The 26,607-nt window shown below is 48.7% G+C and overlaps 10 protein-coding genes across 10 annotated transcripts; 5 read left to right on the top strand and 5 right to left on the bottom strand.

Annotated features, from left to right (window-relative positions):
• Positions 1-233: 233 nt before the first annotated feature.
• On the top strand, positions 234-1,525 carry EI90DRAFT_3153136 (uncharacterized protein; the record flags this gene model as incomplete). Its single annotated transcript, XM_039065849.1, has 4 exons — positions 234-325; positions 378-459; positions 529-817; positions 884-1,525. The coding sequence occupies 4 exons, from the start codon at positions 234-236 to the stop codon at positions 1,243-1,245; spliced, it is 825 nt and encodes a 274-aa protein (XP_038918404.1). The 3' UTR covers positions 1,246-1,525.
• EI90DRAFT_3153135 (uncharacterized protein) lies at positions 1,356-6,442 on the bottom strand. Its single transcript, XM_039065848.1, has 6 exons — positions 6,035-6,442; positions 3,441-5,984; positions 3,150-3,390; positions 3,006-3,097; positions 2,297-2,953; positions 1,356-2,240 (listed from the first exon to the last, which is right to left on the bottom strand). Exons 1-6 carry the CDS (start codon positions 6,345-6,347, stop codon positions 1,576-1,578), a joined length of 4,512 nt encoding a protein of 1,503 aa, XP_038918403.1. The 5' UTR covers positions 6,348-6,442; the 3' UTR covers positions 1,356-1,575.
• A 218-nt stretch (positions 6,443-6,660) lies between these two features.
• Positions 6,661-7,083, top strand: EI90DRAFT_2913754 (uncharacterized protein; the record flags this gene model as incomplete). Its single annotated transcript, XM_039054510.1, has 1 exon — positions 6,661-7,083. One exon carries the CDS (start codon positions 6,661-6,663, stop codon positions 7,081-7,083), a length of 423 nt encoding a protein of 140 aa, XP_038918402.1.
• A 134-nt stretch (positions 7,084-7,217) lies between these two features.
• EI90DRAFT_2993369 (uncharacterized protein) lies at positions 7,218-10,188 on the bottom strand. Its single transcript, XM_039056150.1, has 8 exons — positions 9,809-10,188; positions 9,712-9,742; positions 8,890-9,597; positions 8,649-8,839; positions 8,491-8,595; positions 7,944-8,428; positions 7,772-7,885; positions 7,218-7,721 (listed from the first exon to the last, which is right to left on the bottom strand). The coding sequence occupies exons 1-8, from the start codon at positions 10,020-10,022 to the stop codon at positions 7,473-7,475; spliced, it is 2,097 nt and encodes a 698-aa protein (XP_038918401.1). The 5' UTR covers positions 10,023-10,188; the 3' UTR covers positions 7,218-7,472.
• A 21-nt stretch (positions 10,189-10,209) lies between these two features.
• EI90DRAFT_3280117 (uncharacterized protein) lies at positions 10,210-15,730 on the bottom strand (the record flags this gene model as incomplete). The annotated part of the gene is made up of 24 exons (XM_039066732.1): positions 10,210-10,342; positions 10,398-10,585; positions 10,644-10,816; positions 10,865-11,099; positions 11,152-11,220; positions 11,277-11,363; positions 11,416-11,663; positions 11,724-11,831; positions 11,884-12,130; positions 12,187-12,342; positions 12,396-12,667; positions 12,716-13,000; positions 13,057-13,632; positions 13,687-13,777; positions 13,824-13,844; positions 13,892-13,928; positions 13,991-14,226; positions 14,278-14,490; positions 14,541-14,640; positions 14,693-14,808; positions 14,863-15,231; positions 15,288-15,437; positions 15,504-15,636; positions 15,693-15,730. The coding sequence occupies 24 exons, from the start codon at positions 15,728-15,730 to the stop codon at positions 10,246-10,248; spliced, it is 4,245 nt and encodes a 1,414-aa protein (XP_038918400.1). The 3' UTR covers positions 10,210-10,245.
• Positions 15,731-15,908: 178 nt separating this feature from the next.
• On the top strand, positions 15,909-17,180 carry EI90DRAFT_3280116 (20S proteasome subunit; the record flags this gene model as incomplete). The annotated part of the gene is made up of 7 exons (XM_039066731.1): positions 15,909-15,931; positions 16,004-16,047; positions 16,106-16,200; positions 16,260-16,341; positions 16,394-16,549; positions 16,602-16,816; positions 16,866-17,180. The coding sequence occupies 7 exons, from the start codon at positions 15,909-15,911 to the stop codon at positions 17,037-17,039; spliced, it is 789 nt and encodes a 262-aa protein (XP_038918399.1). The 3' UTR covers positions 17,040-17,180.
• On the bottom strand, positions 16,733-17,726 carry EI90DRAFT_3049084 (uncharacterized protein). Its single transcript, XM_039059664.1, has 4 exons — positions 17,536-17,726; positions 17,245-17,468; positions 16,866-17,180; positions 16,733-16,816 (listed from the first exon to the last, which is right to left on the bottom strand). Exons 1-3 carry the CDS (start codon positions 17,612-17,614, stop codon positions 17,145-17,147), a joined length of 339 nt encoding a protein of 112 aa, XP_038918398.1. The 5' UTR covers positions 17,615-17,726; the 3' UTR covers positions 16,733-16,816; positions 16,866-17,144.
• Positions 17,727-17,750: 24 nt separating this feature from the next.
• Positions 17,751-20,700, top strand: EI90DRAFT_3153130 (protein required for actin cytoskeleton organization and cell cycle progression). Its single transcript, XM_039065847.1, has 9 exons — positions 17,751-17,883; positions 17,938-18,203; positions 18,267-18,581; positions 18,629-18,848; positions 18,900-19,011; positions 19,064-19,623; positions 19,671-19,766; positions 19,818-20,114; positions 20,170-20,700. Exons 1-9 carry the CDS (start codon positions 17,785-17,787, stop codon positions 20,620-20,622), a joined length of 2,418 nt encoding a protein of 805 aa, XP_038918397.1. The 5' UTR covers positions 17,751-17,784; the 3' UTR covers positions 20,623-20,700.
• A 148-nt stretch (positions 20,701-20,848) lies between these two features.
• On the bottom strand, positions 20,849-23,063 carry EI90DRAFT_3120841 (uncharacterized protein; the record flags this gene model as incomplete). The annotated part of the gene is made up of 5 exons (XM_039063337.1): positions 20,849-21,124; positions 21,200-22,079; positions 22,144-22,558; positions 22,647-22,738; positions 22,795-23,063. The coding sequence occupies 5 exons, from the start codon at positions 23,061-23,063 to the stop codon at positions 20,849-20,851; spliced, it is 1,932 nt and encodes a 643-aa protein (XP_038918396.1).
• A 1,413-nt stretch (positions 23,064-24,476) lies between these two features.
• Positions 24,477-24,905, top strand: EI90DRAFT_382173 (uncharacterized protein). The gene is made up of 2 exons (XM_039067555.1): positions 24,477-24,555; positions 24,620-24,905. The coding sequence occupies exon 2, from the start codon at positions 24,636-24,638 to the stop codon at positions 24,849-24,851; it is 216 nt and encodes a 71-aa protein (XP_038918395.1). The 5' UTR covers positions 24,477-24,555; positions 24,620-24,635; the 3' UTR covers positions 24,852-24,905.
• Positions 24,906-26,607: the final 1,702 nt, after the last annotated feature.

Here is a 26,607-nt window from a genome sequence, read left to right as displayed (position 1 = left end):
CTGTCAACTTGGGGTTGCTCATTCCGAACTGGGGGGTGTAAGTATTGAGAAACCAATTCAGGGCTTGGATTAGGTTTTCCTTTCTGAGTATTTAGCTGCAAACTTCAGCTTTTCCATCAGGAGCGCCGAGGGCAGGAGTCTTTGGAGCCAAAAAGTGAGAGGTATCAAAATGACTCTCACCGACTTGCTGGTCACGTGCGACTCTGACCAAGTTCAAGTTCGACGTTTTATCCATGAAAGCGGTTGGGCTCGTTTTTCGTCTTTTGCCGTTCGCTGTGGGCGGACTAGGGCAAAGCTTGTCTGGTATCGCTGGATACTCTTCACGGTACATCCCCCAATCCAACATAATTCTAAGGACTAACAAACTCAGCTTTCAGGAAGGCAATTCGCAGTTTAGACCTATCTCTAGAAGACAACATATGCTCTTTTGATGCTATCGTGGTCGTTCACCAACCTGGAGTAAGTATGGGAAAATGAGTTCGCTCAGCTTCTCCAGCGTGCATGACCTTCCCTTTGGCTCACCTACAGTTGTCATTGGATGATCTCTACGCGGCTCCATCGTCATCGCTGCTGTCCTCACTTTTCTCCGATGCTCCATGGAAGCGTATCTCGCAGCGCACCGTACCTGCGGAACCTTCCGACCTGCTGAAATCAATACAGGATCGATGTCAGTATGACATTACGGAGCTTCACCTTGGTCAACTTTATGAAGAAAAGGATGCATCGAATATCATTGCACGGCCAAAGATCATCAGTCTGCCTTTACCTCACCTCACAGACAAAGGGCGAGCTCGTAAGGTTGCAATGTCTTTTATTGGTTCGTCAAGGGATTTGTCTCCGCTGCCTCCTCGGGGCTGACCTGTTTCTGATCCGCTAATAACAGTCTCAGAACTTGCCCGCGACCTTCAAATAATTGGCGGCACCTTCGAATCTCACTTTGTAATGTTCGCCAGTGTGCCCTACTCGACTACTTTCAAACGGGAGATGGCATCCACTTCGAACTCCCCTTTTTTCATTCGGCAGGCCACGCATGCCGATCCTGTGCACGGTTATGCTGGTAATACGACCCTTCCTGAAGGGGGGATACTGCAACGATACCAATTGCTTACTCCTGGTATTCTGACAATTCTGCTTGTTGTGGTGCTGGTTTTCTTCCCAATTTTACATGTTGGTATCTCTGCCTTGTCGAGCATAAAAACATCGCAAAGGATGGATAACCCTCACAAGGACAGGAAGGGACAATAGGCTTTTCTGTTGTATATATTGCGATCTCTGCAACATAAATAGCTCGTAGCCCCCTCGCTGTCTGAGGACTGAACAATCAACTTCATGATCGGATTATCGCCAGCAAACCAGCAGTCATGATATGTGGTGTTATTGCAGTTCTAGATAATGCGTTGGGGCATGTACAAGGAAAAAGGGGAATGATTAGGCAAGCATTATGCATGTGGTAAGATGCAGGGTGATAATACAAAATGTGTGTGGCGATGGTATCACCAGTGTTCTCTCCTCGGATATCAAGTGTACACGTACCCAAAATGGGATTTTAGCATTCTATAGTAAAGTCCCTCGATATCATGTAGAACGATCGTGTTCAGCGAAATGCACGTCTTTTTGCATATCGGTCACTGCACACATCACCTCCACGGCAACAAGATGATATGGTAGCGCGCCCCAGTCTTTGAACCCCCACCGAAGTTTTGCGAGGACTGCAAGTTCGTGGAAATTGCATGCCCAGTCTCTTTGGAGGTCAGATATGTTTCGCTTCCACATCCCTAACGTTGAGTTGGCCGATTTCCATACGAGGAGTGTGCTCAGCTGCACCACGGATGCACAGGTGCGAGCTGAGGCAGATCCGATAGGAGCTGCCACAAGGGGTGAATTCCCTGGTACATGGACCAAGTAAGAGGAGCATATAGGAAGTAGATTAGTGGATTCTACTTCTGCGATCAGTGCTGCTTTGGAGCTTTGTCCATGTTCAAAGCTGTCAGTCCCAAAGTTAGGCAGCGTGGGGGAAATGAAATGAAGCCGGAGCGCAGGGAAAATGGCGAATGTAGACGAACTGCCATCAGCAAACAGCGTAGTAGAGTCTTCGCCAGACTTCACGGGAGCGAATTGGCCGAGATGTTTCGTGGACAGAAATGTCACTGATCCATCATCTACAGAGAGAATCTCAAAGTTCAGAGGACCGTTTGCAGCAGCATCCTGAGTGGCTTTGGTGGCCAAACATAGTTCCCAGGCTGGAAAAGTGTAAAAATCAGCAGCGATAAGCATGTCCAAGGCAGTTCAACTCTACCTTCGATTTCGGCGAGACCCATGTAACCCATTTTTGCAATGACAGATCTCCACTCCACCTGGACGCGTCGACTGCATTCAATGGAAAAATTGAGGATAGTTTGCGCTACCAGGCTTTCGAAAGACTCGTCCATGGACACATCACCCATGTACCAATGACGAGTTTCATGGCCATGACCACGCTGATCCACGCAAGCCGCAAAAAGCCAATCCTTATCGCGGGACAGTTTATACCCTACATGAAACAAAAGGTATCTGTCCGTAACATCTGTAGCATGGGGGGGCCATTCCAGTGCAAACTTGAATGTTGGCGCGCTCGCACGTGAAATGGTGAAAGAAGGAGCCCGAACCCATGCGCGTTGATGGGGCATGCGCCGGAACCCCTTCTGACAAATCAAGCGATCCAAACACCGGTTCAATCGCTCATAGACGCTGGTGACGATGTCTATCAACCCGCCATGTTTGGCCAACTGAGAGTGATCAACGACACTTGCAAGTGGAACAACATGAAGTAAAATGCGCTCTCCAAGAAGGTCAAACTTCCTGACGAGGCCCAACAACCCCGCATATCCAATGAAATCGGCGAGAAGGAATGATGGAGGTGCAATTAGATACAATACCACGCGCGCCGCTTCATCCAGATCACGAAGAAAGATGGCTAATGGTGCAGTATCAGCAGAGATGTCAGGATTTCGGGTGCAGAGACTGACAAAGTGTACGTTGGTAGTTCGCCCACCGCAAGGGAACGAGACCCCTCGGATGCCAGCTGGATGTACCAATAGTGTGGTTGCCTAGGTTCCGCGCCTAGCGCAAGCTGAGCAACTCTGTGAGCAATAAGTGATCAGACTCAACTCACAAAGTAGACCTGAGAAACTCGTTCCAGCCATGAGGTAACGAAGGACTCCATATTTGAGTCATCCTGCTCGAACAATGCGTAGCAAACAACATCCTTTCTCCCACTCAAAGGCGACAGCCCAATCTTCTCCCAAAACTTGAGAGCAGATGGAAGTACCTGAACTACCGAGTCACCTCTACCTAATGTAAGTAAAGGATCATCTAGAGATGTTGTTCGAGCTCGCATAGGAGTATCTTTAACTTCACAGAAGGGGATTAACCTTACTCAAAGAGCGGATCACAAAGCTTACCAGAAACAGATCCAAGCGACGCAAGATCCAAAGGTATGCCGAATCCAAGGTCTGTTTGGAGACACCGGATAACGGAGACAAATTCCTGCGGCCACTCTTGTAAGTTCCCTTCATTCAATGGAGGTGAGTCTTGTTCTTTGAAACACCGGAACCAATATTCGTTCTCGACGCATTCATGAATGATGAGTTCGGTTGCAGCCCTTCTGCGATCTCGCTGTACTGATGCAACAGGAATCACACCGGGGGAAACAGGGGTGGGGGCAGAATTAATGGGTTTCAGAGTCCTCTCCGTCGCTTCCGGTGGTTCATCATCGACCGCTATGGCAGGTGCGTTGAACACGGTCGGCCAAGTGCGAAAAGGTCGTGAAAACGTTTGGAAAGCAGCCCGATCCAATCGAACACGTAGAGCAATGGCCACGGGAGACTCAATGTCCACTGTATGAGGCACGGGCCCTTCTGGATCTGTTTGTTCGACAGCCACGCCATTTATGCTGTCTTCGGAAGCGACGTCAGAAACCGTGTCAGAGACGGCATCACTGCCATCAGTAGACATCCTCCAAATGTGGTCATTGTCATCTTGAGTTTGTCTTGATACTCCACTTGATGGCACACGACGTTGTCCTATGATACGTTGGATCATACTGACTAATTCTGTTTTCGGATTAGATAGCGCGTCGTAAACGTCCCGTATTGTACGCTCCATTGATACGCTTCCAGCACCAGGTATTTGCGACAAGCGTACGGAAATGGGAAGACAGTGCTGATGGTGGCGCAAGACGATACCGCGAGTCATGTGGCTCATCGAGAGAGAGTCTGGCAGATCCAGTGCTGTGAAGGCCTCCTCATTACCCGGAAAATTTGGCACAGGGGTGATCGACGACGCATCTGGCGGCCACGTTGTGTATCCGGATTCTAGGAAGCGGTTGGTCAATGGGAGGCCGTGTGAGTCCGCAGCTACAGCCACCGGAATGTCCACGACCTGGACGGGCTGGACTGGCTGTGGCGCCTTTGGGGTAAGCAAAATATCCTCTTTCCATTGAAAGACTTCAGTGTCGGATTCCTTCCCTAGGGGGGAAGCCTCCCCACTCGCAACAATAGGCAAATTTGATGGTGAGTTAAAGTATATCATCCCCTTATCACCAAGAATGTCATTGAGATCAACGGTATCGTTCGGAAGCCGATCAGAGCGCTCTCCTGGAGGGTCGTCGCCTGACGGAAATGTGATGCCAGACCAGGCAACGTCATCTATGACAGGTGGATCTGTGTCTATGAAAGGCTCAGTTACTGGGAAAGAGGATTGATTTTGTACGGTAGTCGTTGAGTTAAATGATGATGGTGTTGGAAAGGATGACTGAGGATTTTGAAATTGAAAAAAGAACGGATTGAAATTCGCGGAAGACAATGCCGCGGTGAGAGCATTAGGAGAATCTTGCCCTAAGGCCGTGAAAGGTGAGAAGGATGAAAACTGGAGGGGTGAATGTGCATGCCAAGCGGATTGGTGATAAGAAGAACCGGGACTCAATCCTGGCGGAGAAGGATAAGTCTGGGTAGCGTTTCGAGGATTGTGTGTGATGAAATTAGTTTTGGGAGATGAGCTTTCAATAACCGGGGAGTTGACAGATTTGGGATCATTTGATCGTTGCAGATCTCTGACCCGTTCTCGATCTTTGACTACGGCATCGACAAATTCATTCGCGTGACTAGCGATCGATTCGAGATCGCGCACAGGCACAGAACTAGAACGTTGGCACGATGTCCTGGGCTTGGAGGACTCCACCTCTTTCCCCTTAGGCGACAACATGATGGTTGAAGGTGAAGGGATACGGCGAGCAGGGGCTCGAGTCGACGATACCAGGCACATAGACTTCGGCCAAGTCAACAGGATCCCTTGCGCCTCTGCATTCTGTTCTGATCGAGATGACGACGGTGTATTAATGTCTTTGTCATCTTCAAAAGGTATCCAGCATTGGAAGAAGCCATTATTGGAACTGGAGGAGTACCCGTGCCCGCAGAGCTCGTTCCGGAAAGTGGAATCCATGTCCGCATCAGCTGCTATATCTTTCACGTAATATGCCGGAGTCAAGAAGGGAAGTAGGACAATAGGAAGGCCCGGCTCCATTTTCGGTCGAGTCTCCTGAAAGGAAGATCTCCGCATCACTAATTGGGCGAGAATCCCTGTTGCAGTGAGATGCAGATGAACCATGCTGGCCTTTAATGGTTGGCTATCAGACTGCCCGTTCCAACCAGTGCCCCATTCGCCTAGTGTTCTTGATCCACGAAATATGAAGCCTCCTGGAATCTTCTGAAGAGTGTTTGAGGACTTCAAGGAAGATATACACAGCGAGTCAATGATGTGGTCCCGAACAGCAAGCAGAAAGTGTGCGTGAGCGCTTCGAAGCGACAGGCGAGGAAGAAGACAAGCAGATGATAGGTAGTCTCTGATGTTCCAGGATGGCGGACAACTGGCACATGGCCGTGGCATTGATGAACAGGCTTCGGAACATGGATACACATCAACGGGCCGATACGAGTCGAACGCCTCCTCTGTAAGGTAGGAGTTTATCAAATTGTTAACTTCCCTCCATGAAGCTTACCGGTAAGGCCGTCCAACGCGAGACCATGCAGTGTCACAGATGGAATTGTCTCTCCGTCATCGGAGTATATGGCGAATGTCCAAAGAATTTGCTTAACATGATCAACAACGGCTAGCGGCACATCGACAGTCCCAACGCCAGGCCTCCAATGTTGAATGATCTTGCGCCTCCCTTGCTCCAGAGCTAGCTGTGGATGAGTGTGGGTTCCTGTTGGCCGGAAAGCGCGGTACAAGATCCTCGGAGACGGAGGAAAAGCCAAGGGCAAGTGAGCCAGCTGCCACGATGCAGGATGAGGCGCAACAGGTGCCATCATTGAGCTGGTAGTCAACACACGGCTAAAGGGGAACGCATGAAGGGATTCTTTCGCCGTTTTGTCGAGTTAGAGTGCTCACGCACTCTTGAATTACGGCAAACTGCCGTGTACAGAAGCTCTCACTGGACAAATGGATCTAGCCGGAAGCGCAATTGGACCATCCTCATCATTCAACATCACCTCGCTCGCGTTCACTATTTGTAATTTGAGATTAAGCAAGACTTTAGTCAAGCTGAAGGCTTACTCGTGCATAATTTGGGTTAGCCGTTCCACGATGGAACCTGCCCCGACGGGGCCCTGGCCGGAAATCATCATGCGTTCTCTCTTTATCGCTGGTGCATCAAGCACAACTTTTGAGAAGCCTTTCTTCGGGTCCTGGAATCGTCTGCTCAATGCCATGTTTTCTCCTGATATTTTATTCGAAGTCGTCCCTCAATTCCCTCCTGCCACCAGTTCGCGCGATACGGTGGACCTCGTTATTCTTCTCCTCGTTCATGTTAACACCTCGCCTGTTTTCATTGTTGAAGTTAAGCCACCCGCTGAGTTTCATCGCAACTCCAAGCAACAGGAGGCGGATAGCCAAATGCGTCAGCATTTCCTGGATATGGCTGCTGATATGCAGATCCCAGTATTTTATAGTGTACCTGCATTCGACATGAGGATCACATTTTACAAATATGTCAAAGCTGCAAATATGTTAGAGCTGAAGAGGATCACCCCGATTCACAGTTTTTAACGGATACCGCTCCCCAGGGCTGGTGGCGCTGGGATATTCTGGAAGGGGAGGGTCCCGATAAATTCCGACAGATCGTTGAAGAAGTGAAAGGAGTGTGCAAAGTCTTAGCATTGCCGTCTGGCACAACTACAACCGCGCAAGATCTGCAATTTATCATTGTAGTTGTCATTCTGGTTGTTCTTAAACCATATTGCATTGTCCCATGCCAGTTTCTGAATCAGAGCAAGAGGCAAATATATGTAGAGAACAGTGAACTGAAAACCGAGAGCAGTACCACCATACAAAACATAAACGGATTGAAGCGTGCGGATAGGCTGAAAGGGAGAGGATGCGTGTGAGACGGATTAAGATAGTGTGCAACAAAAATAATAAAAACAGGTAATACGACATTAGGTGGGTGTCTTCCTTTCATCAGGTTTTCCCTGGTTGACAACACCATCGCCAGGCTGGATCCTACCGCTCGCTGCAGCGGCGGCAGCAGCGACCACACCATTACGGCTGTTGAATGGCCCGCGACCGCGTCCTGACCCCCGGAACCCTCCACGGCCGCGGCCTCTCCCACTTTCACCGCCTGGCCCATCACGTTGCTGTGAACGATCTTCCGCGATAGAAACTTCGATGGTGACCCCTTTGAACTTCTGGGATTCCGCATTAATACGACCGCATACGACTACATGTTTACTCCTACCTCAGAATGCCTGCCTAATCCCTCTTCCATCACTTCTTTGTCGCCAAACTCCACAAATGCGACTGGCTTTTGTTGGCGGCTTGCATGATTCAGCGGAATCTTAATGTGAGTGATCTGCAAAGGAGACGTAATAACATTGTACCAATCAACCGAACTGGAGGATAGTACTCACTCCCGCCCTTGCTGGTCCAAAGAAGTCTCGAATCTCATCCTCCGTCACAGGAACAGGGAGTCCGCCAAGGAAGAGCGTGTTGGGGTTGCGGCGCGGCCGGCTAGTCAATGGTGTGCGGCCACCAGTGCTCTCGCTCTCACCAGTGGGGGAAAGAAGCCCTTGATCGCGTTGTGCAGAGGATGAAGGAGCAGGTGAGGCAGGTGAGGCGACGTTAGAACGGGGAAGGGGATGTTTGGCAGCAACAGTGGCAGGGGTGATTGAGCGATCAAGCGGAGGCGAGATAGCCCCAGCAGGAGAAGCTTTCTTCTCTTCCTCGCGCTTTTCACGCTCTCTCTCCTTTTCTTTCTTGTTGGGCTTTCTTTTATTCGTTCTATCGGCCGTCGCTGAAGTCGGACTTCCTGGAGCCGTAGATGCAACGGAGGCCCCATTAGTTTTCGGTGCAGTATCAGCATTCCCGTTTGCTGGATGAGAGGATGTGGACAGTCCTGTGTTACGCAAAAAGTGTGACCCCCTACACATGACCAGACAAATGAATGAGAGGGTTTACCTTGCGGGTCAGAAGAAACCATGGGTGCAGATGGAACTACTGAAGTTTCAACATTGGTGACGGGCAGTGCTGGGTCTGATTTGCGACGGTAGGCGTAATTAAAACCTGTGGAGTCTCGTTAAACCACAGCTATCCAAGAAGTATGCGAAAATATTGACCTTGGCTCTTGAGTTCGCAACTAACTCTACCCTGGTTTATATCAAGGATTAAGTGTCCATAGGCGGCATCACAAAGATTCCAGTTCCAACAATTCTTCCAGGCGGGCTCTTCAGCGGTTGTTCCTCCATGAGCAGGGGGAACGCGTTCGACCACGGAGAGGCACTTCTCGAGCAAGATACGTTGGTTTTCACTGTTCAAATTTAAGATGATGAAACCCAGCTATTGTTTATGGACACCCACTCGATGATGGCCTCCACCTGCGTCTTAACGTTCTCCCACACTCGCGAGAAGCTTTCCTTGCCGCTCGAGAGCTTCTGTCGGAAACCTTCCATATCGCCTTGAACGCTAAACTCGTTGTAGGATGACGCGTAACGGAAATGGAGCCCCGCGGACACGGTCAGATCCGCTTTCAGAACCAGAGCAAGCTGTGCAATTATCCCTTCTCGGCCAGGAGAGGCATGAGAAACGAGAAGACGAGTTTCCGAATGATCGTACGTCCGTTGTGCAGTATCTACAAGCTCGCCGATTTGAAGAGCAGTCGTCCACATGGTTCCCTGACCACCGGCAATAGTAGCATTGCCTTCACCATTGTCAAACATCTTGTGAGGTACAAGTGCGCCCCCGAGACCCAGTAAGCGGAGTTTGACCCCGCCCACATCCAAGCAGCGAGAGGTTGCCTCGTCAATGACATGAAGATTCTCAATTTCATACTCCCCACTACGGAGCCTCTCCAGAATCGTTACGTCCTCGCAAGCACCCCATACAGTGTACACCGGCACGGCTAACTTGATTTCTCCAGAAAGCAGTTTCGGAAATTCAGAGAGAATTGGGCGGGATGACGTGGTGACTGTGTTGCGGAGAGCCTGAAGCGGTTGACCGTCAGCTAGGAGTTGGTCCCTCTCCTCATTCGAAATCAGAGGGGAGTACAGGATCAGGTGGCGCAAAGTTCTGCAGCGAATGTAACAACAGTAAGTTGAGAGATGGTTTTAAAACCAAGGGAAGTGGAAGAACAAGTTTAATGCAACGGGTAATGTGACTGCACAACCTGGCATTCGTACTCACCGATCGTTTATCCTACTGAGGCTTGATGAATCTGTACGGGGTTCAGGCGTGCCGTCAGTGAGCCGTGTCATCATGATCCCCTGCCGCGCATGCGCACCGAAGAAGCCAAAATCCCCCGTATGAATGATGGCCACCACATCATTCTCACTGGCCAGCTCGTTCAGATTTGAGAGATGTCCTCTGACGTCTGCGAGACACAATATCCTTCCGCGATTATTTTGGCCAAGCACTTTCAACAAATTCTGATTAACACGCGCTGCAGGTGCGGGAGATACGCCCGGACGAGAAGAAGCTGTAGAACGACTCGCCATGTCGCTTCGACTGTTGATACGGGTGGTTGAGTGTAGGGTACCGAGTGGGGGACGTTCAAGGTCGAAATTTTGCGAAGTCACTAAAGTCCCGTGACCACCTCCGCGACCACGTTTGTTTGCGTTGGCCCAGCTGGCCCAGTTGCCAAACTCCGAAGTGGGGTCCGACGTTTACCAAAAGAAAGAGATTGGAAACTGGTGTCCATGAAAGAAAAAATGATAATATTTACACCTTAATAGAGGCTGGAGTCCTGCCTAAGAATGACTCAAACAACAATTTACGGGGAGGCCTCAGTTTTGGCGCTTCCGACATGACAGACGGCCTACATTTGAAATTGTCATAAGGAATTTCGCCAAGCGTATAAGAAGATTACTGACATTCCAGTCCCACACTCCGTTGCTGGGTTGCCCACGATTATGCTCTCCGAAACCCCTGCAATGCGATCGCTCTTTCCATAAGCGGATGCGTCAAAAAGATGGTCTGTGGTCTTCTCAAAAGATGCCAGCATGAGGACGCTATCTTTCATCTTCGCGACCCCAAATCGAGTGATTCCGAGAACTTGACCCTAAAGGAAACCTTACGGTTTTAGATTGCGTCGTGCATTGAATGCTAGGTAGCGTCACCTTATAGGTCATGACATCCCCAAGTAACATGACATGCCGAGGATCTATGCTCATGCCGTGCTCTGACATGGTAAACTGTATCTCGTTTATGACAGCACGGCGTGCGGCCTCAATACCGAGGACTTTCTCCACTTCTATGACGTGATTGGACGTAGTGTGTTCTCCAACGATTCCTTCGGATTCCTCAGGAATACAGCAAAGAAGTCTAGAACGGAACCTACCCTCAGTGGTCATCACATTCTGAAGGCCGTACCCCTCAACCAGCAACTCCTTGTCTCCTTTATTGCCCGCCGGTCCAGATTTGCTTCGCACGTTGATTATCGCACGCTGAATACTTGGAATTCCTTTCACAACAACGCCAGGCAGAGCTCGCTGCAGTGTCCGGAGTTGATAGTACTGAGCATCTCCTGACATAAACACTTTGATTCGGCGTTTTTTCTGATCCACTTCGACTGCCTGATGCGAAGAGTAAGGATCAAGATCAAAATCAAGACAGGCAATCGCGCACCCCTATTTTGACCTTCAATTTTTTTGCATCCACTATTGCATCTCTGATGTCATCCGGAGTAAGTTCCAGCTGACAATAATACTATTGAGAAAGTCAATACCAATTTCACCACTGCTCGGGCTTACCTGTAGCTTCCGAATGGCGTCCATGTCAATGTGAATAGAAATATAAGAGCCATTAGCTGTCCAAGTTTCTTCCAGGACGCTGGCAACCTATCGATGTCCCGTCAGGGAGTTATCTTGCAGCCTTGAGTTTGCAACTCACGTCACCAAGATATGTCTTCTCCAATCGACCTTTGACAATACGTGCAGAAGTTTCACTCTTGGGAGAGACGAGCCTGGCAGTAATAATAGGAGTACTAATGTTCTTTGAAGCATTGATGATCTCCTTGATGCGTGGAACGCCCAAGGTTACGTTCATTGAAGCAACTCCAGCAAAATGGAAGGTTTTAAGAGTCATTTGCGTACCAGGTTCGCCAATTGATTGAGCTCCGACGGCGCCAACCGTGGACCCTGATGACATGCCGAATTAGATGATCGCTATTGCAGATGCTCAAGTGTGTGGATACCAACCAGGCTCAATTTTGGCTTTGATATATTTGACAAGGGCTATCTGCAAGAAATTCCGAAGCTGAGCCTCGGTGACTTTGGACATATTATCAACAATCAGTTTTTGAGCAGCTGTAAATAGAAACGCATTAGCAGCGGCGTATCATGAAGACCTTGGACATACGAGAAGCGCCCATGTCTAAATCCATCTGTTCATCCCAGTCATTCGGCATCTCTTCAGCATCGAACATCCCGTGTATCTGGCGATAGCGCACCAGACGGCGAACAACGTTATCCAGAATGAAGGAACGAACAGTAGCAATATATGCCGCAGTACATTCTGACCTGAACTTCGGCTTTGAAAGCTCTACATCTACAATAGATAAGATCTCGAAGGGCATCAGCGCCCGTCCATTTCGTCCAGTGCTGGTCTGCCGCACAGAGTTCAGCCTTGTATGGGGAAGTCCGGAGATAGGTAGCAACTCGCCAATGCATGTGTCCAAGCCCGGAAGAATTCTATTGGCTGCGCATCACCCTCTAGACACGCAGGATCGAGTCCATCGTCCCCGTAGCGAAATTGGACAACTCCTCCCACCGAGTTTCGAACAGACAAGTCATAGCGTGTAGACAAATCCTCAAGTGCCTAGTGATGGGGATGTCAAGGAAATCGTAGGAGCACATTAGTGACAGGTAAACCTTCATGAGGCGACGCTGCATATAACCGGTTTCTGCGGTTTTGACTGCTGTATCAACCAGACCTTCGCGACCGGAGATTGCGTGAAAGAGGAACTCCGTGGGCGTCAATCCCGAGTAGAAGCTATTCCTGACAAAACCCTTTGCTGGGGGATCCTTAGACTTTTTCAAAAAGTGGGGCAAGGATCGATCTTGGAAGCCATCGGGAACACGGTGGCCAGCAATGATTTGTTGTCCTACACAGGCTACCATTTGAGAAACGTTGATAGTTGATCCTATGACAGTTTTGAGATCGCTGAAAAATGCGGGAACTCCTTCCTCACCCTTGGAACCACAGGTTGCCATGATGAGGGGAGCATTGTGTCTGCTTAACTCCTGCATACACACTTTACCTACGTCATCGCGTACTTTCGACAAAACTTGAGAAATTTCAGCTTCGAGCGTTTGTTCTTGATTGCACCCCGGTCTGTTGACAAGCTTCCCTAATTTCGCCTTCTCAATGAGGGACCTGCATGTCTCATACGCAGCTTCCACAAGCTTGTCCTTTTGGTTGCGCAAATTATGTCCCGGAATGACGTCGTTAATACCAAGCGAGAAACCAAAATTCGCTGCATAGAGCGCAAAAATGAGGGGATATGCCTTTACACAACGAACCTGAACCTACCAAGCCATCTAGCACACAATTTGGCTAGCCTACTCATGGCTGTAGCGGCAGCATCAGGGCCATAATCTCTCAACATCACCCCGAAAACTGACTTCTTCTTCCCGGCTCCGATTGTTGCTTTGTCCATGACACCACACATGATCTCGCTGTTCACGATGACAAGCCAGCCGTCATTGGGGGATAGGTCAGGAGCTAACTTCATCCCTGATGGCCAGAAGCGTGGATCCGGTTTGTGCAGGGTGGTGCATTTAGATTCAGCGTTGATAAGTATTTTAGAGCTCTTGTTGGGCCGCATAAGACAGCTAAAAACCTGCTTTCCTGTCCATAATCGGGCAGGCTTCAGGATTGCAGGCGGTGGTATATCTATGGAAACGCCGGCGTCTACGAGATAGGAACAGATTTGTGTGAACTGCCGGCGACTGTAGAAACGATCCTTGCTCGAAAGAAGGAAAGAAGCCGTAATAAAATCCTGGATGGCAGATATGACCGGTTCCCCATTACGTGGCGTTACGAGGTTTTCTTTAACACCCATGAGGGTCAGAGCTTCCGTTCTTGCTTCTTCAGTTTGCGGCACATCTAGGGAACGCCAGTGTTAGCGGACGGATGAGCTACTGAGCAAGAAAAACTAACGGAGATTCATTTCATCTCCATCGAAATCAGCATTATAGGGATTGCACACACACTCGTTCAACCTGAATGTCCTCCAAGGACGAACTTTAACCTGTCATACGTTAGAGACTCCACATTGGGGAGAAAGCCTTGCCTACTCTGTGACACATGATAGACAGCTACCAAATCTCGTCAGCCTTGCACATGTGGTGTTAACGGCTCTCACTTTGTGTAAGCTGGGTTGTCGGTTAAACAAAACAATACTGGGGTTGGGTTTGAGTGTTGACCCCGGGAGGAAATCATTGCCTTCATATAAAGGACTTACTCTCCATCAACTATGTGTCGCTCTACAGTGTCACCAATTTTGAGATTCTCGGCCGCTTGAATCCGTGAGCCAAACTTGAGATACTTTTTGAAACCATCGTTGGCTGAAATGATGTAGTTCGCGCCGGGGTGGACATCTACACCATTTGTGACCGCCTGTTTAAGCTGATTGAAGTTGTGAAGAGTGACCCTCTCAGGGTAAGTGAGAATTTTGGCAACCCGCTCCGGCACAGCAACCTAGTGAAAGAGATTGATACGCTTACATATATGTGGATCCGTTCAACACACCTCATCGATGCGCAGGTTAGGGTCGGGAGAAATGACAGTGCGCCCCGAAAAATCCACTCGCTTCCCAGAAAGATTCCCTCGAAAGCGACCTTGCTTCCCCTTCAGCCGCTGGCAGAAACCCCGAACAGGTTTTGAGCCACTGACTGCCTGAAGCCCCGGAAGTTCACTATGAACGTACATAGCGACTGTCAGTTGGAGGGCTTCCCATGCTTGCTGTCAAGACAACGTCAATACGATAGCAAGAGTCAGGGTGACAAAATTACCATTATGAGAGAAGTACTTCCGCCTTTGAAGAGATTCAGCTTTATAACCGCACAGCAAGTAGCCATCTCTTGAAGTTTAACTGAAATATCGTCTTCATTGCTATTCATTGTCATTAACAAATGTGCAATCCTTAGAACTCACTGCTGCCCACCTTGCCCCGTCCTGTTGCACCGATGGACGTATACAAACCGGAGGCACAGAGAGATATTGCCAAATGAACTCTTCCGGTCGCCCATGATCTGGCCGTAAGCCTAGAAGTTCGCAATCCTGGTTCGGAAACACGCTTTAGATCCTCCGATTCGCGCAGCGGAATCGCCTCACCTCCGCGCTGATTCTCTTGAACAGGTCAAGGACTCTTAAAGGATTTAGGTCTTCGTGAGCTTTGCCTAGCATGCCCTCGAGTTCCCTGCTCTCTCCAATGGCCGATTTGAACGTGTTCTTCCATTCTGCATACTCCTCTTGGGTCCGCTTGGCCCTGAATTTTTCGTGTACTATCTTCAAGATTGCTCCAGGAGCTTTCTTCACAGTACCATTCGTAGCAAAACAGTAAGGACAGTAAACCACTTTACGGCATGCCAGATTGACAGCTTTTGCGTTTATCTGACGAGTAAGATTCTCAAGGTTGGGAGAGCGGAAACGTTTAAGATACCTCCGCCGATCGCCCTCGTCCAGCAGTACTCTAGCGCAAGTCTGTACACAAATGGCAACATTAGAAGAGGCTTGAAAAATGAAGAGGACTGTCTTGCTTTGCATATGTCCTGAAGTATTGTGATGACATGCTTGAAGTAGCCCGGATGGAAAACAGGAAGCGTGAGTTTAATGTATGCATAATGGCCCACGCATGTGGCATTTCCTTCTCCACAGGTTTCGCATCGTGACCCTTTGTCAGTGACACCCTGAGTCAAGCGGGGAGTGTATGATCAGCACTTTCCCAATAGCGCCTAAAGTCAATGACCACGCACTAAACGACGATCCAACGGTCCATGTGCAACAGGTTGTCTGTCCGGAAAAGTGTACATGTCCCTTTGAAAGAACTCGAACTCGGACATGCCAACAACATCCTGAGCAGAGAAGAGTCCGAATTGAATTTCCTTGCTGAAAGTCATTATACTTCATGTCCATATACCACCCTAGAACAACCAGCGGCTCACATCTTCTGTGGAATAGTTTGAGGCACTGTCTCTTTCATTTTTGCGGAGAGAAGTCTCGCTCTTGTTCAGCTCGATTAATCACGATCAAGCCAGATATTGGGAATTGAAAACCGCAGGTCCCGTGACACACCACTCCCGAACTTACGCGTTCGCTCAGGAAACGCGACTTGTGTCGTGCAAAACCTTCAACGGACTGATAACGTTGCGAAGCCTATAATGTCAAGGTCATCTTATGACAGGTTTGTGCCGATGCACGCTCGCCGATGGCTGCAGAATAACTAACCCCTCAATGTGTCGTAAATTATCTCAAGATACCTAACCGTCTTCTCACCTGAGGGGCGCCTTTACCAAGTAGGCAAGTGCAGTTTCTCCCGTCTCGTACGATTTCCATTGACCATATCATTATGCCTCAGAATATGCTTTCAAAGCCATTTCAGGCTCGGGACACACCGCTGTCGCGGTTCGCGGGAAGGATACGAGTGTAGTTATCACCCAGAAGAAGGTCCCAGTACGTTCTGGTGCCTAATTCGGCTGGCATCTCATTGTTACACTACTGATCCCTTCCAGGACAAACTGCTCGACGCTTCGACTGTCACCCACCTTTTCAGTCTAACACCCACCATTGGATGTGTGATGACAGGCCGTCTCGGTGAGGCATTGTTCAAGATCCCCATCCAAGCTCATCCTTATGTGACAACAAGCCGATGCTCGTGCCCAAGTCACTCGGGCACGTCAGGAAGCAGCAGATCATCGGTACAAATTTGGCTACGAGATTCCACCTGATGCACTCGCTCGACGGCTAGCAAATATCAACCAGGTCTACACACAACGTGCTGCGATGCGGCCCCTCGGCATAGGTACAACCATCTTCTCCATGTTGGATCTGATTCAGAATTCTGCCCATCGTAGCAATGATTATCATTGGCCATGATGAGTTTCTGGGCCCACAAATATTTAAACTAGATCCCGCTGGCTATTTCGTCGGATTCCATGCCACGGCCGCCGGCCAAAAACAGCAAGAGAGCATGAATGTGTTGGAGAAAAAATGGAAAAAACTCGATGGCAGTGGCGGCGAAGACGCCAAGAGGGCAGGACAAACTCTGAATCGGGATGCTGTCATCGAAGTACGTGGAGGTCTGATGAACAGAGACATTATTGACCAATTCTTCGCAGCTTGCAATTGAAACTTTATCAACGGTTCACTCGACTGAATATAAGCCGGGCGAGATCGAGATTGGGATAGTTTCGACATCGGAGTCAGAGCCAGAGAAAAGTAGGGGGAAGTGGAGAGTCCTAAGCCAGGATGAAGTCGAGAAGGCTCTCATCGCGTACGGGGAGAAAGATTGATGTACACTACTTCAATTGTGTTCTCGTCGGGACATGTGTAATCATTTGGCCAGGTATTCGATCCTTAGAAGCTACTGGATAGTTGCAGGTGATTACAGTCCCAATCTAGTTTTTTCTGGAGGGCATTACAGCGCCCCCACTCTGTGTTGGAAGGGCGGCATGAATTGGATAGGAGGGAAAGACGAGACGTTAGCGCAATACTCACTTCGATTGCCTCGATTTCCCATTCTTCTACTGGGATGGGATTCCAATACTTGGAAGCACCTTCTTCCCAGAAATTCCGACCTGCATCCCTGCTCGCCGCCCTAGAAATGCTCCCGGGTTGGTCTGCGGGTCGTATTGAGCTCGCTTCAATCTTTTTAAGAAACTCCCCAAATGCCTCTTGGATCTCTTTAGGAGCGCTAGGGTGAGGGTGAGGCACATGCGCCGCTAAAACCAGTTTCGAAATGTAATCAGCTCGTGAGCGACATCAAAAGGGCACAACGTGTGGTCGTACTTTTCGGCAATCTTCGGTCTGGGAACCTTATCAATACATTGTGGACATGTTTAGCGAGGCGAATTCCTGAGGGCCGCATGGTGAACAAGTGTGTGCTGCCAGGGAATTATGCAACGATTCGGCGGGTCACCTCCTATTTGTGCAACGATGTGGTCGGGTTCACACCGGGCTACCAGAAAGTCCGTGGGAAGGAGAGGCTGTGAACACAGCCACACATACATTCTAATTTTCTCGACTGTCATTCGCCAGATGGGGAAGCAGAAAACTGCTCGGGGTGCACTCCTCGTCGCTAATCTTCCGCAGCTCCAGAACCTCATTAAAAGGGATCCCGAGGGATACAGAGAGGAGGTGTGACTATTTGCTGTATTTATTCATTCCAACCAACCCTGATCAGATCCCAAGTTTCTCCAACAACTCAATCACTTTGACAGCATTCGGCAAATATTCGAGATTAAGCCCGATGACGAGGACGAGTCTAAGAAATTTAGGGATCTCATTGGTTTTATTTCGCAAGTAGCGCCATGTTATCCCAAGGAGACTGCCAATTATCCGTCACAACTGTCCACTCTCTTGCTGGAGAACTATGCAATCCTCAACCCAGAAACCCGAAAAGTCCTGGTTAGCAATCTTGTTCTGCTTAGAAATAAGAGCGTTATTAACCCCCTCGAGTGAGTGCGAAAACCCAATCTTTCTTGGTTTCACCATGTTCACCTGCACTTCTTGCTTCTCAGGCTCCTCCAAACATTGTTCCCGCTCCTTCCAATTACTACATCCTCTGGGCTTCGTTCCACGATACTGCACACAATTCTGACTGTTATGAAGACTGCGAACCAGAAGACTAAAAATCACAAGCTTAACCGCGCGGTTCAAGCGATGCTATTCGGGATGGTTGAGCGAGGGATGGATGGAGAAGTTTTAGGGGACAAAGGGAAGCTTCGTGGTGCTAAGAACGCAGCAGCCAATAACCCCCCGGAAGGGAACAAAGTCAGGGACGAAGCTATGTGGGCTGTCAATTTAACGAAGGAATTATGGAAGAAGCGCGTTTGGTGAGCTCAAAGAAATTGTTAGTTCCATTCTGCTAACATCATTAAAGGACCGATGCTAAAGCAGTATCAATAGTGATGCTTGCGTGTCTCCATCCCGTCACCAAAGTTCAAAGTGCCGCCATCCATTTCTTCCTTGGAAGTGAGGATGACGATGAAGAAGAGGAGGAGGATCCGGATCTGAAAGGGGAATTACGGAGACATACTGTAACAAAAAAGAAAGCCAGTTCAGACAGAAAACTGAACAAGGCCAAGAAACAGTCAAAGAAAGTGAAGTGACACAATTACTGCTGAGTCTATAAGCACGCTCAATATCTGCAGTTCTGGGAAGAAAAAGAAAATAAAGAAGCAAGTCCGAACTTCCCTGCCCTCCAGTTATTACATGATCCGCAGTCATTTGGGGAGCGGCTCTATACGTTGCTCAACAAATACGGTACGGACCACCCCCAAGTTTTTCTTCATCTTGTGCTGAAATTACTTCCTAGACAAGAGATTTTCTTTAGATCACAAAGTACTCATCATGCAACTCCTGAGTAGAATAATGGGTGCTCATCAGTTGTGCATCCTCGGTTTCTACACTTACATCATCAAGTATCTAACGCCTTTCACGCTTTCCATTCCTTCGATCCTCGCGTGCCTTGCACAGTCCACTCACTCCCTCACTCCGCCGTCTGTTCTCGTTACTCCCATTCGAAAACTCGCTAGTGAGTTTATATACCCTGGTGCCAGTGGAGGAGTGCATGCGGCTGGTATTAATGCTATCAGGGAAATATGCCGGCGTCAAATATGGGTAATGGCTGAGGGAGGCGACAACACCGGAGAGGCTCTTGTCGAAGGCGTGACTGAAGATGCTATTAATCGTGTCGTGGATGACAACGATCCCAAGGACCCTCTTCCAACACCTGGTAAAGGGGAAATGCAAGATTTATTAGCAGACCTTGTAGAATACAAGAAGAGCAAGGACAAAGGGGTCATGATTGCGGCGCGCGGTCTGTTAAGCCTGTACCGTGAAGAAATGCCAGGTTTGCTGAAGCGACGAGAGCGAGTGAGTCAAAAATCCACGGACCCTGAGCGTGATTTATGGTGTTTTAGGGCAAAACGGCAACCATCAGTATGAAAGCTGGATTACAGCAACCGCTTCCTTTCGGTCACACTCCCGACGCCGTGACGGGAATTGACGGACTAGAGGTACGCACGGAAAACATCCCTGAACGGTTCTCTTATGACTTCAATTCGTAGCTTCTCGAGCAACAGATGGACCAGCGCCAGTCCAAGGCAGCAGATGAAGCAGAAACAGACGGAGAGGATAAATGGAAAGATTGGGAAATGGAATCCGATGACAGCTCGTCAGACTCAGGTGGATGGATTGACGTTGATTCCGACAGCGACAAAGGCCTAGAGATCAGCGATAGTGATGATGACGAACAAGGAAAGAAGAAAGTTGAGGAAGATGGAAAAGAAGCTGAAGAGGATAAAGATATGATGCAATCGGGCGCTGAAGTGGAGACACAAATCCCGAATCTTGCAACCACAAAAGTGGGGACCGCCCCCCCTGGGTGTTGCCTGCGTGCTGATCCATCCGTTGCCTTAGATACTCACGCCTGCCGACTTCGCCATGATCGATGACCTCCGACTCAAGGCTGCCACTAAAGCTGTTGAGAGTGGAGGAGGTGCCGCCGCCAAGCGCAAGTTGGCAGCTATCGAAGCCTTCAAAGATGCCAATGCTTCTGGTGTGCGTGATCTTAGCCATGCCTTCGTCTCTGAAGGCGATATCGTGGGACCGCGCAAGAGGACCAAACAGGACTATGCAGAACGAATGGAATCCGTCCTGAAGGGTCGCGAAGGAAGAGGGAAGTTCAGCTCGACGAAGTTCGGGAAGAAAGCGGAAACTGGGGCCAGCTTAACGAACAGGGAGAAGGCAAGGAATAAGCCCCTCATGATGGTTTTGCAGAGTGGTAGCATACGCAACAAGAAGAAGGCTTCCATGAGAGAGAAACAGAAACGAACCTCAGCGCATGCTGCCAAGATGAGGAAGGCACGATGATCGGACTACTATACTGCTTGTTGTTATTTGTCTGAGCAGACGTCCATTGCAATACCATACCCCAGTCAAGGATGAGTGCTTGTGACATGGAAATGTTAGCCACCACGGGCAATGCGTGTTCTAACGGATTTATTATCCCCTACACGCAAATGAAAGATATTCAAGGTCTTCATACATCGAGAAGACCACCACAGTGACCAACACTTCTTCCTGTCTCAAATCCCACTTAAATATCGCACACACGCCATGACGCCACTTCAGCAAGAGCAACAGCCCTCACTTCCCCTTCAACGAATTCTGTGTCCTCGATTCTTTCGTCGCCGTCGCCCCCTGCATTACCATACCCAAACCCAAACCCGATATCAGCCGTACCACGCCTCGGAATGGTTTTTACACGAAACCTGACGTCTCCATCCTCCTGAACCCCTGTGCACACCGAGTCAACAACCCCTACGATAGTCATTATGCTGGGAGTGAGTGTCGATGGGTCTATACCCAATTCCTGTTGAGGAAGCAAAATGCTGTCAGAGGGGATTCCCAACCCGGAAGAAAAAAAGTGATAAACAAACCAACGCACCTGAGTAGCCATGAGGGTTCCAGGTCGCAAGCATGACAAATCGACGACATGCTTGAACGACCCCCATTTAGCATCATAATATCCATCTTCTAACAAATCCTGGATTCTTGCCAGATCACTTGCAGTCAGAGAAGAACTCGGTGTGCTGCTGCGTGCGGGAACCACAAGTGCATCTGACAACATGGTAGAGTCCCCTCCCTCTTGTGCTGCCCCATAATCTAACTGGCCCGTGAAACCGTTCGTATCACCCCAAATATCTGACTCGACGTCTACGGATGTCACTATAAAGTTCGCCGGAAGGTTCACCCGCTGAGATGGAGGAATAAGTTTGGGTGGTTGGTCGATGAGTTCCCTTTTTGTTTTGACGTCCGTGGCTCCATTTAGAGTTCTTCCCTTCGATTCCAGCTCATCATGTTCATCGGAGTTTTGTTCGTCTCCATCCTCCAATGTGGTCATCAGAATTTTAGGAGTCCTTACAGTGCCATTCTGTGCCGTGGTTTCGGGGGCATCACCAAATTTAATTCGGGTGGGAATGATTCTCTTCATAGCTTGTTTAAACCCTCTCTTCTTATTCTTATTTTTTAAGCTATACATCGATGGGGTCGCGAAGGCTGCTGGAGGAGGAAAGGGTGTTTGTGTTTGTGGTTGAGATTGAGATTGAGATGGTATTGTCGGGTGTGAATGGTCGGGTATCACACCAGCCGATGTCAAAGGACCTGATGAATGTGACTCGGTGGGGAATGTCTCAATATCAGGAATGTCACTCAATTCTCGCAAGGGGTTCTCTCGGCGCGCTTGACGTAACTTGCGACGACGAAGGTTACGCTTCTGAGTCATCGTACTCCCTTGCCATGGAGGTGTACATGGGTGGGATCCCGTGCTGTTGGATGCCGAGGAACCACGTTAACGTGAATACCTATCACCATTGGAAGTTGAGGGCGTACCGAGTGTGCTTTGAGCTTAGCGTGACATCCGAGATTCTTTCTGGTATGGCTGTTGAAACCGTGGCCCTCGTTGTGTAGGCAGACGGGGATGATGATGACGGAAATGCTGATGCTGATGTTGATGCTGATGAGGATGATGATGAAGATGAAGATGAAGATGAAGATGAAGATGAAGATGAAGACGAAGATGAAGACGAAGACGAAGATGATATCTCTGAGGAGGGATCTTCTGAATCAGAAGATTGACCTGAATGACTAGAATCGGACGAAGAAGCAGATGAGGGATCCGAGCTAGAATCGGACGATGACCTCTTTCGTTTCAACCTAACCTGGGATCCCTGGGCGGTGCGAGAACCTTCCATTTTAGCTGTCCCCCCTCCCCTCCGCTTCTTGGAGAAGAGCATTTCAGATTCTTCTAATTAGTTACAAAGGCAATGTGAGTCCGCGGGAGTGTTGGCATTAGCACAAATTCTGACAAACCAACAAAAAAAAAAGTGGCGCACCGACACCGTTTGATGCATATTTCCTTTTTAAGATCTTCTTCTCTTCCGGCTTCTTCGCAGACCTCGACGGCTCTGATGATAGTAGCCCAATTCTACACAAAAGCAGGGGATTAATGCCTAACAGAGATAGGTCCGTCAAGGCCATTACACTACTATATCACCGGTTTGTATCAGACTTAGAGGACTGCTGTCGAGGAGCATAAAGCCATCAATTGACAGTCCTATCATAGACGCGTCGGTGCCATATTCAGACAGGACCTGCAAATCATCTACAATGCGAATCTTGAGGTCTGCAACCGTTTGCGGTTCATTCTCTAATGAAACAGTAGACGACAAGTGTTGAAGCCTTTGCGGGTACAAAGGGTACCAAACTTTGAGCGGGAGCAGGGGCGGGAGAGTGATGAGGCGTATTCGCATACTTTGTCCAGAAAGTCTTCCCTTGCCCACCAAAGGACGAAAACTAAATTATCCTCATCTCGGGGCGGCACTTGCCGCTTCTGGTGCCCTAACCATGCGAGCGAGCCTTTGTCTGCTTCGTCGTCAGTTCTCCCATCATTATCACCGAATACTGGGAAATGTCTTGTACTAGAATCGGTTGTCTCAATTTCGATTCCCAGCCGAGAATGATTCACTCAGGGAGGGGTTGCATCAGACAAAATATTTTTTTTTTACAAATGCAGCTAAGTCGACTTTGTTCCATATGGATGAAGGAGGGTTGATAAAGCAATGAGTCTTCCCTTTGTAAAACGGGACCTTGATTCCTCGCTCCAATTCCCTAAACTAGACCAGAAATTGCACTCATGCAAGTTGCGGATAGTATTTGATAGTTGCTTCATCATGGAATGTCTTTCCGAATGAAGTTGATGTGCATCAGGACATAATGAACCTCGGCGCTTGCTAATCAACAGCGTGAGCTGTACATCTTGTGGCGTCGGTGCATTGGTGCCGAATAGGCGGCTATACTTCATTTTGCGGGAGGAAGACGACAGCGACCGAGTGATGAACATGAAACGGGGCGCGAGATTAAGATCGAGAGATCTTGAAGCCGGTTACGATATTCAACGCTGACTGAAAGGAAAAAAGTCCAAAGGAAAGCTTGCTAGTATCAATGTATAGCCAAGCGATGACTCGCACAGCCAGCAGTATCCTTGGTGACAAAGGCGGGAGGAGCAGAGATGATCATCTGGGAGGAATTCTGTTGCGCCAGTGCAGGGTAATTGGTTGGGTGGGACGGGTTGAGTTGTTCAGACAAAGGCTTGATGCAGCCACATCTCGAGGTTGCAATGAATCTAGGTACCTTGTTCTACGCAGAAGTATGTAGCATGATTAAGGGATCAATCTCTCCCTCGCTTGAACAAGATCTTGATCTGTCGTCGGGGAAGCTGCGCTTTTAATTGTGCTTTTTCGCGAAATCTGGTTCCAAGGGCGGAACCATCTTTCCAATTTTAGGCGCGACAACAAAGGCAACTTGCTCGGCGTTGACCGTGGGTTGAACGTCCAATATTCAACCTAACCATCCATCGGGCCATGGAAATTGTCCCAGCCTTGCTTGTCCTCCCTTCCTCTCTAGGATGTTCGTATATCATGATGAAAGGCGCTCTCCATATTCGCGTACGCTTCTAATTCAGTCCCTTCAACGGCGCTACCCAAACTTGCATCTCCTGTTTAGGTTGAATAAAGGCAACCCTCTCTTCGCCTCTCTCTATAAATCCTACCACCATCATCCATGTCCATCGTCCTCCAAGCTCATCGACAGCGAATACAACTTACCTACAGCTTCAGGCACATCCCAGAGTCTTCTTCTCGCTCATCTACGACACCTTCTGTCCTCGCGTCTCGCCCATCTAAATCCACCAACGCGTTTCTACACGCAACAACTTAACAACTTTTAATACTCTTACTCATCCTTGTACGTCCTGACGCCATACGTTTGTGTCGAGGACATTTTTGCTTACCGTTCTCGCATCTTGAAGTCCTCATCTTTTCATAATGTGCTACAACGTCCACCTGACTACTGTCTACCGTGCATGCAGCCACTCGCATACCAAAATCCAAAAAGATGTTGATTGCTATCAGGCCGACTGCAAACGCTCCATTTCGCATGGTCGCAACTGCCGATACTGCATGAAAGACCCCGACTTCTGCCGCACCAAGCGACTGTACGTCCACGATACGTCACCCTTGATACGTCCTTCACTCATATAGCGTTTTCTTTTCCATCCATCTAGTCCTCACAAAGACGTTGAGCACTTTGACAGCGTTAGTCTCTGCCCATGGTGCTCGTCGTCGCAACCCCGCATGGGCATGCGCGTCTAAATCCTGTTTGACGCCGAGCGTGCTGTCCACTCAAATAAGGGGTTTGGAGTGATGGGAGGGGGTATATTACATCCTAGTAATTCGCCCTTGGCTCCTTTTGCATGCTTGCGGCAGGACCGCTTGCCTACCCTTCCTGTTCCCAAAGTTGTCTCAAAACTCCTCAACAACCTAATAATCCCCTTCAACCAAATCGACAATTCAGCGCCAGGCAATTCGGATATCATACAACCAATGGGGTGACCCATCACTCATTGGTATCATCGAGATAGGAATCAAACCAGTAAACTGCTCGAGCCAACTTTATAATAACTCGCCGCTCAGTAATTGACTAGAGGATTCGCGCTTGCCGGACCTTACAGCAGACCTTACTATACTCTTCCCCAAACTATTCTCTTCTTCTGCGTAGCATACGATCCTGACATTAACTCCCCCCATGATCTCGAGAATTCTCTGTCGTCACGTCATTTTCACTTCCTTACAGCATTCTCCAATCGTCATACCCACTGCTTCCAATCGGCCTCATCTCTATCCATTGCTTCCCTTTTCCTCTCCTGTTCGCGTTGGAGGGGTATTTTTACGCTGGTGGGAGGGGGGGCAAAATAAAAGAAGTCTTTTTCGATCTAATTCCGAATCTAGATTTGACTTTTGCTTCCTTTCTGCTGCTTCTTCCATCTTTTTCCGCTTGCCAAATTTGACCCTAATGAATGTTTGTGTGTGTGTGTGTGTATATTGTATGCGTGTATATTTCAAAAGCGTTGAAAGAGATCTCATGCTTCAAGATGATCCCACGATCCACGATCACCGCCATTGCCTTCCTCTTTGAGAGGAATGGTTGTGTTTAAATTGACTCCTGAATGGGCGCAATCTACCAAGAAGGAAAGCATGGGCTTCATTCAACCCGCGGACGGCGGCATTAGAGGGAGCATTACAATCACACGTACACACGACCATGCGTGGCCGATCCTCCATGAACACGAGTCTCAATAAGGATGCAAGAGCACAGACAAGTTGACGATATATATATACGGATTGTAGATGGCATTCTGATACCGTTGCTCTGAGAGGGAAATAAGGTGGGGTGCTGACGGTAAGTAAAGCGGCTCGGAGTCCTCACGGATACGTACGTACGTTGCAATGCAATGAAATCCAATTGACAACGTGCCCAGCACTTACGAAAATATAGCATATCGTTCCTTAAAGTCCAATCGATCTCTTTGTTACGATCCACTTACCCTAGGCCTAGGAGTTCTCGAACTTTTTTTCTTTGTTCGTGACTTTCCTCACTAGGCAGGCATTAATGAACGGAGCGGATATCGATTCACTGAAAAGGTGACGATGACGAGAGGCCCGATTAATGCTGGGCCGGCCGGGGAATTGAAGGCTCCCAAGGCGATTCGGAAAACACTGCTTTTCATTTGGAACAAAAAGGGGGAAAAGTAAGATCTGTAATATATAAGTATTACCCCCTCAAAAAAAAAAGAAAGAAAGAAAGATCAAAGAAACGGAAGGAGATTACAAACAAAGAGATTCTAGAGACCTATTTGGATTTTGATAATAATTATCATAATCTGATCTTATCCTTATCTGAGAATTTATTTCGAAATCTCGATGAGGACTAGTACATACAAGTTCAGCCATTTGCAAC

Source organism: Cantharellus anzutake (assembly GCF_015039405.1).
Source record: "Cantharellus anzutake strain C23 chromosome Unknown EI90scaffold_14, whole genome shotgun sequence".
Taxonomy (NCBI): domain Eukaryota; kingdom Fungi; phylum Basidiomycota; class Agaricomycetes; order Cantharellales; family Hydnaceae; genus Cantharellus; species Cantharellus anzutake.
Note: the sequence above shows the minus strand (reverse complement) of the source record. Positions and strands in the feature narration are given on the sequence as shown.

Bases quoted from the DNA above. Each gene is read 5' to 3' on its own strand.
- EI90DRAFT_2993369 (XM_039056150.1), bottom strand. From the start codon at position 10,022: ATGGCGAGTCGTTCTACAGCTTCTTCTCGTCCGGGCGTATCTCCCGCA. The intron at 9,743-9,808 runs GTGCGCATGCGC...AACCCCGTACAG, and splicing joins GGGGGATTTTGGCTTCTTCG to ATTCATCAAGCCTCAGTAGG. The intron at 8,840-8,889 runs GTGGGTGTCCAT...AAATTTGAACAG, and splicing joins CAGGTGGAGGCCATCATCGA to TGAAAACCAACGTATCTTGC.
- EI90DRAFT_3049084 (XM_039059664.1), bottom strand. From the start codon at position 17,614: ATGCGGCCCTCAGGAATTCGCCTCGCTAAACATGTCCACAATGTATTG. The intron at 17,469-17,535 runs GTACGACCACAC...AACTGGTTTTAG, and splicing joins AGACCGAAGATTGCCGAAAA to CGGCGCATGTGCCTCACCCT. The intron at 17,181-17,244 runs GTGAGTATTGCG...CTTCCAACACAG, and splicing joins GGGAAATCGAGGCAATCGAA to AGTGGGGGCGCTGTAATGCC.
- EI90DRAFT_3153135 (XM_039065848.1), bottom strand. From the start codon at position 6,347: ATGATGGCACCTGTTGCGCCTCATCCTGCATCGTGGCAGCTGGCTCAC. The intron at 5,985-6,034 runs GTAAGCTTCATG...CCTACCTTACAG, and splicing joins CGCGTTGGACGGCCTTACCG to AGGAGGCGTTCGACTCGTAT. The intron at 3,391-3,440 runs GTAAGCTTTGTG...CCTTCTGTGAAG, and splicing joins GTCGCTTGGATCTGTTTCTG to TTAAAGATACTCCTATGCGA.
- EI90DRAFT_3153130 (XM_039065847.1), top strand. From the start codon at position 17,785: ATGGGGAAGCAGAAAACTGCTCGGGGTGCACTCCTCGTCGCTAATCTT. The intron at 18,849-18,899 runs GTGAAGTGACAC...CAATATCTGCAG, and splicing joins CCAAGAAACAGTCAAAGAAA to TTCTGGGAAGAAAAAGAAAA. The intron at 19,624-19,670 runs GTGAGTCAAAAA...ATGGTGTTTTAG, and splicing joins TGCTGAAGCGACGAGAGCGA to GGCAAAACGGCAACCATCAG.
- EI90DRAFT_382173 (XM_039067555.1), top strand. From the start codon at position 24,636: ATGTGCTACAACGTCCACCTGACTACTGTCTACCGTGCATGCAGCCAC.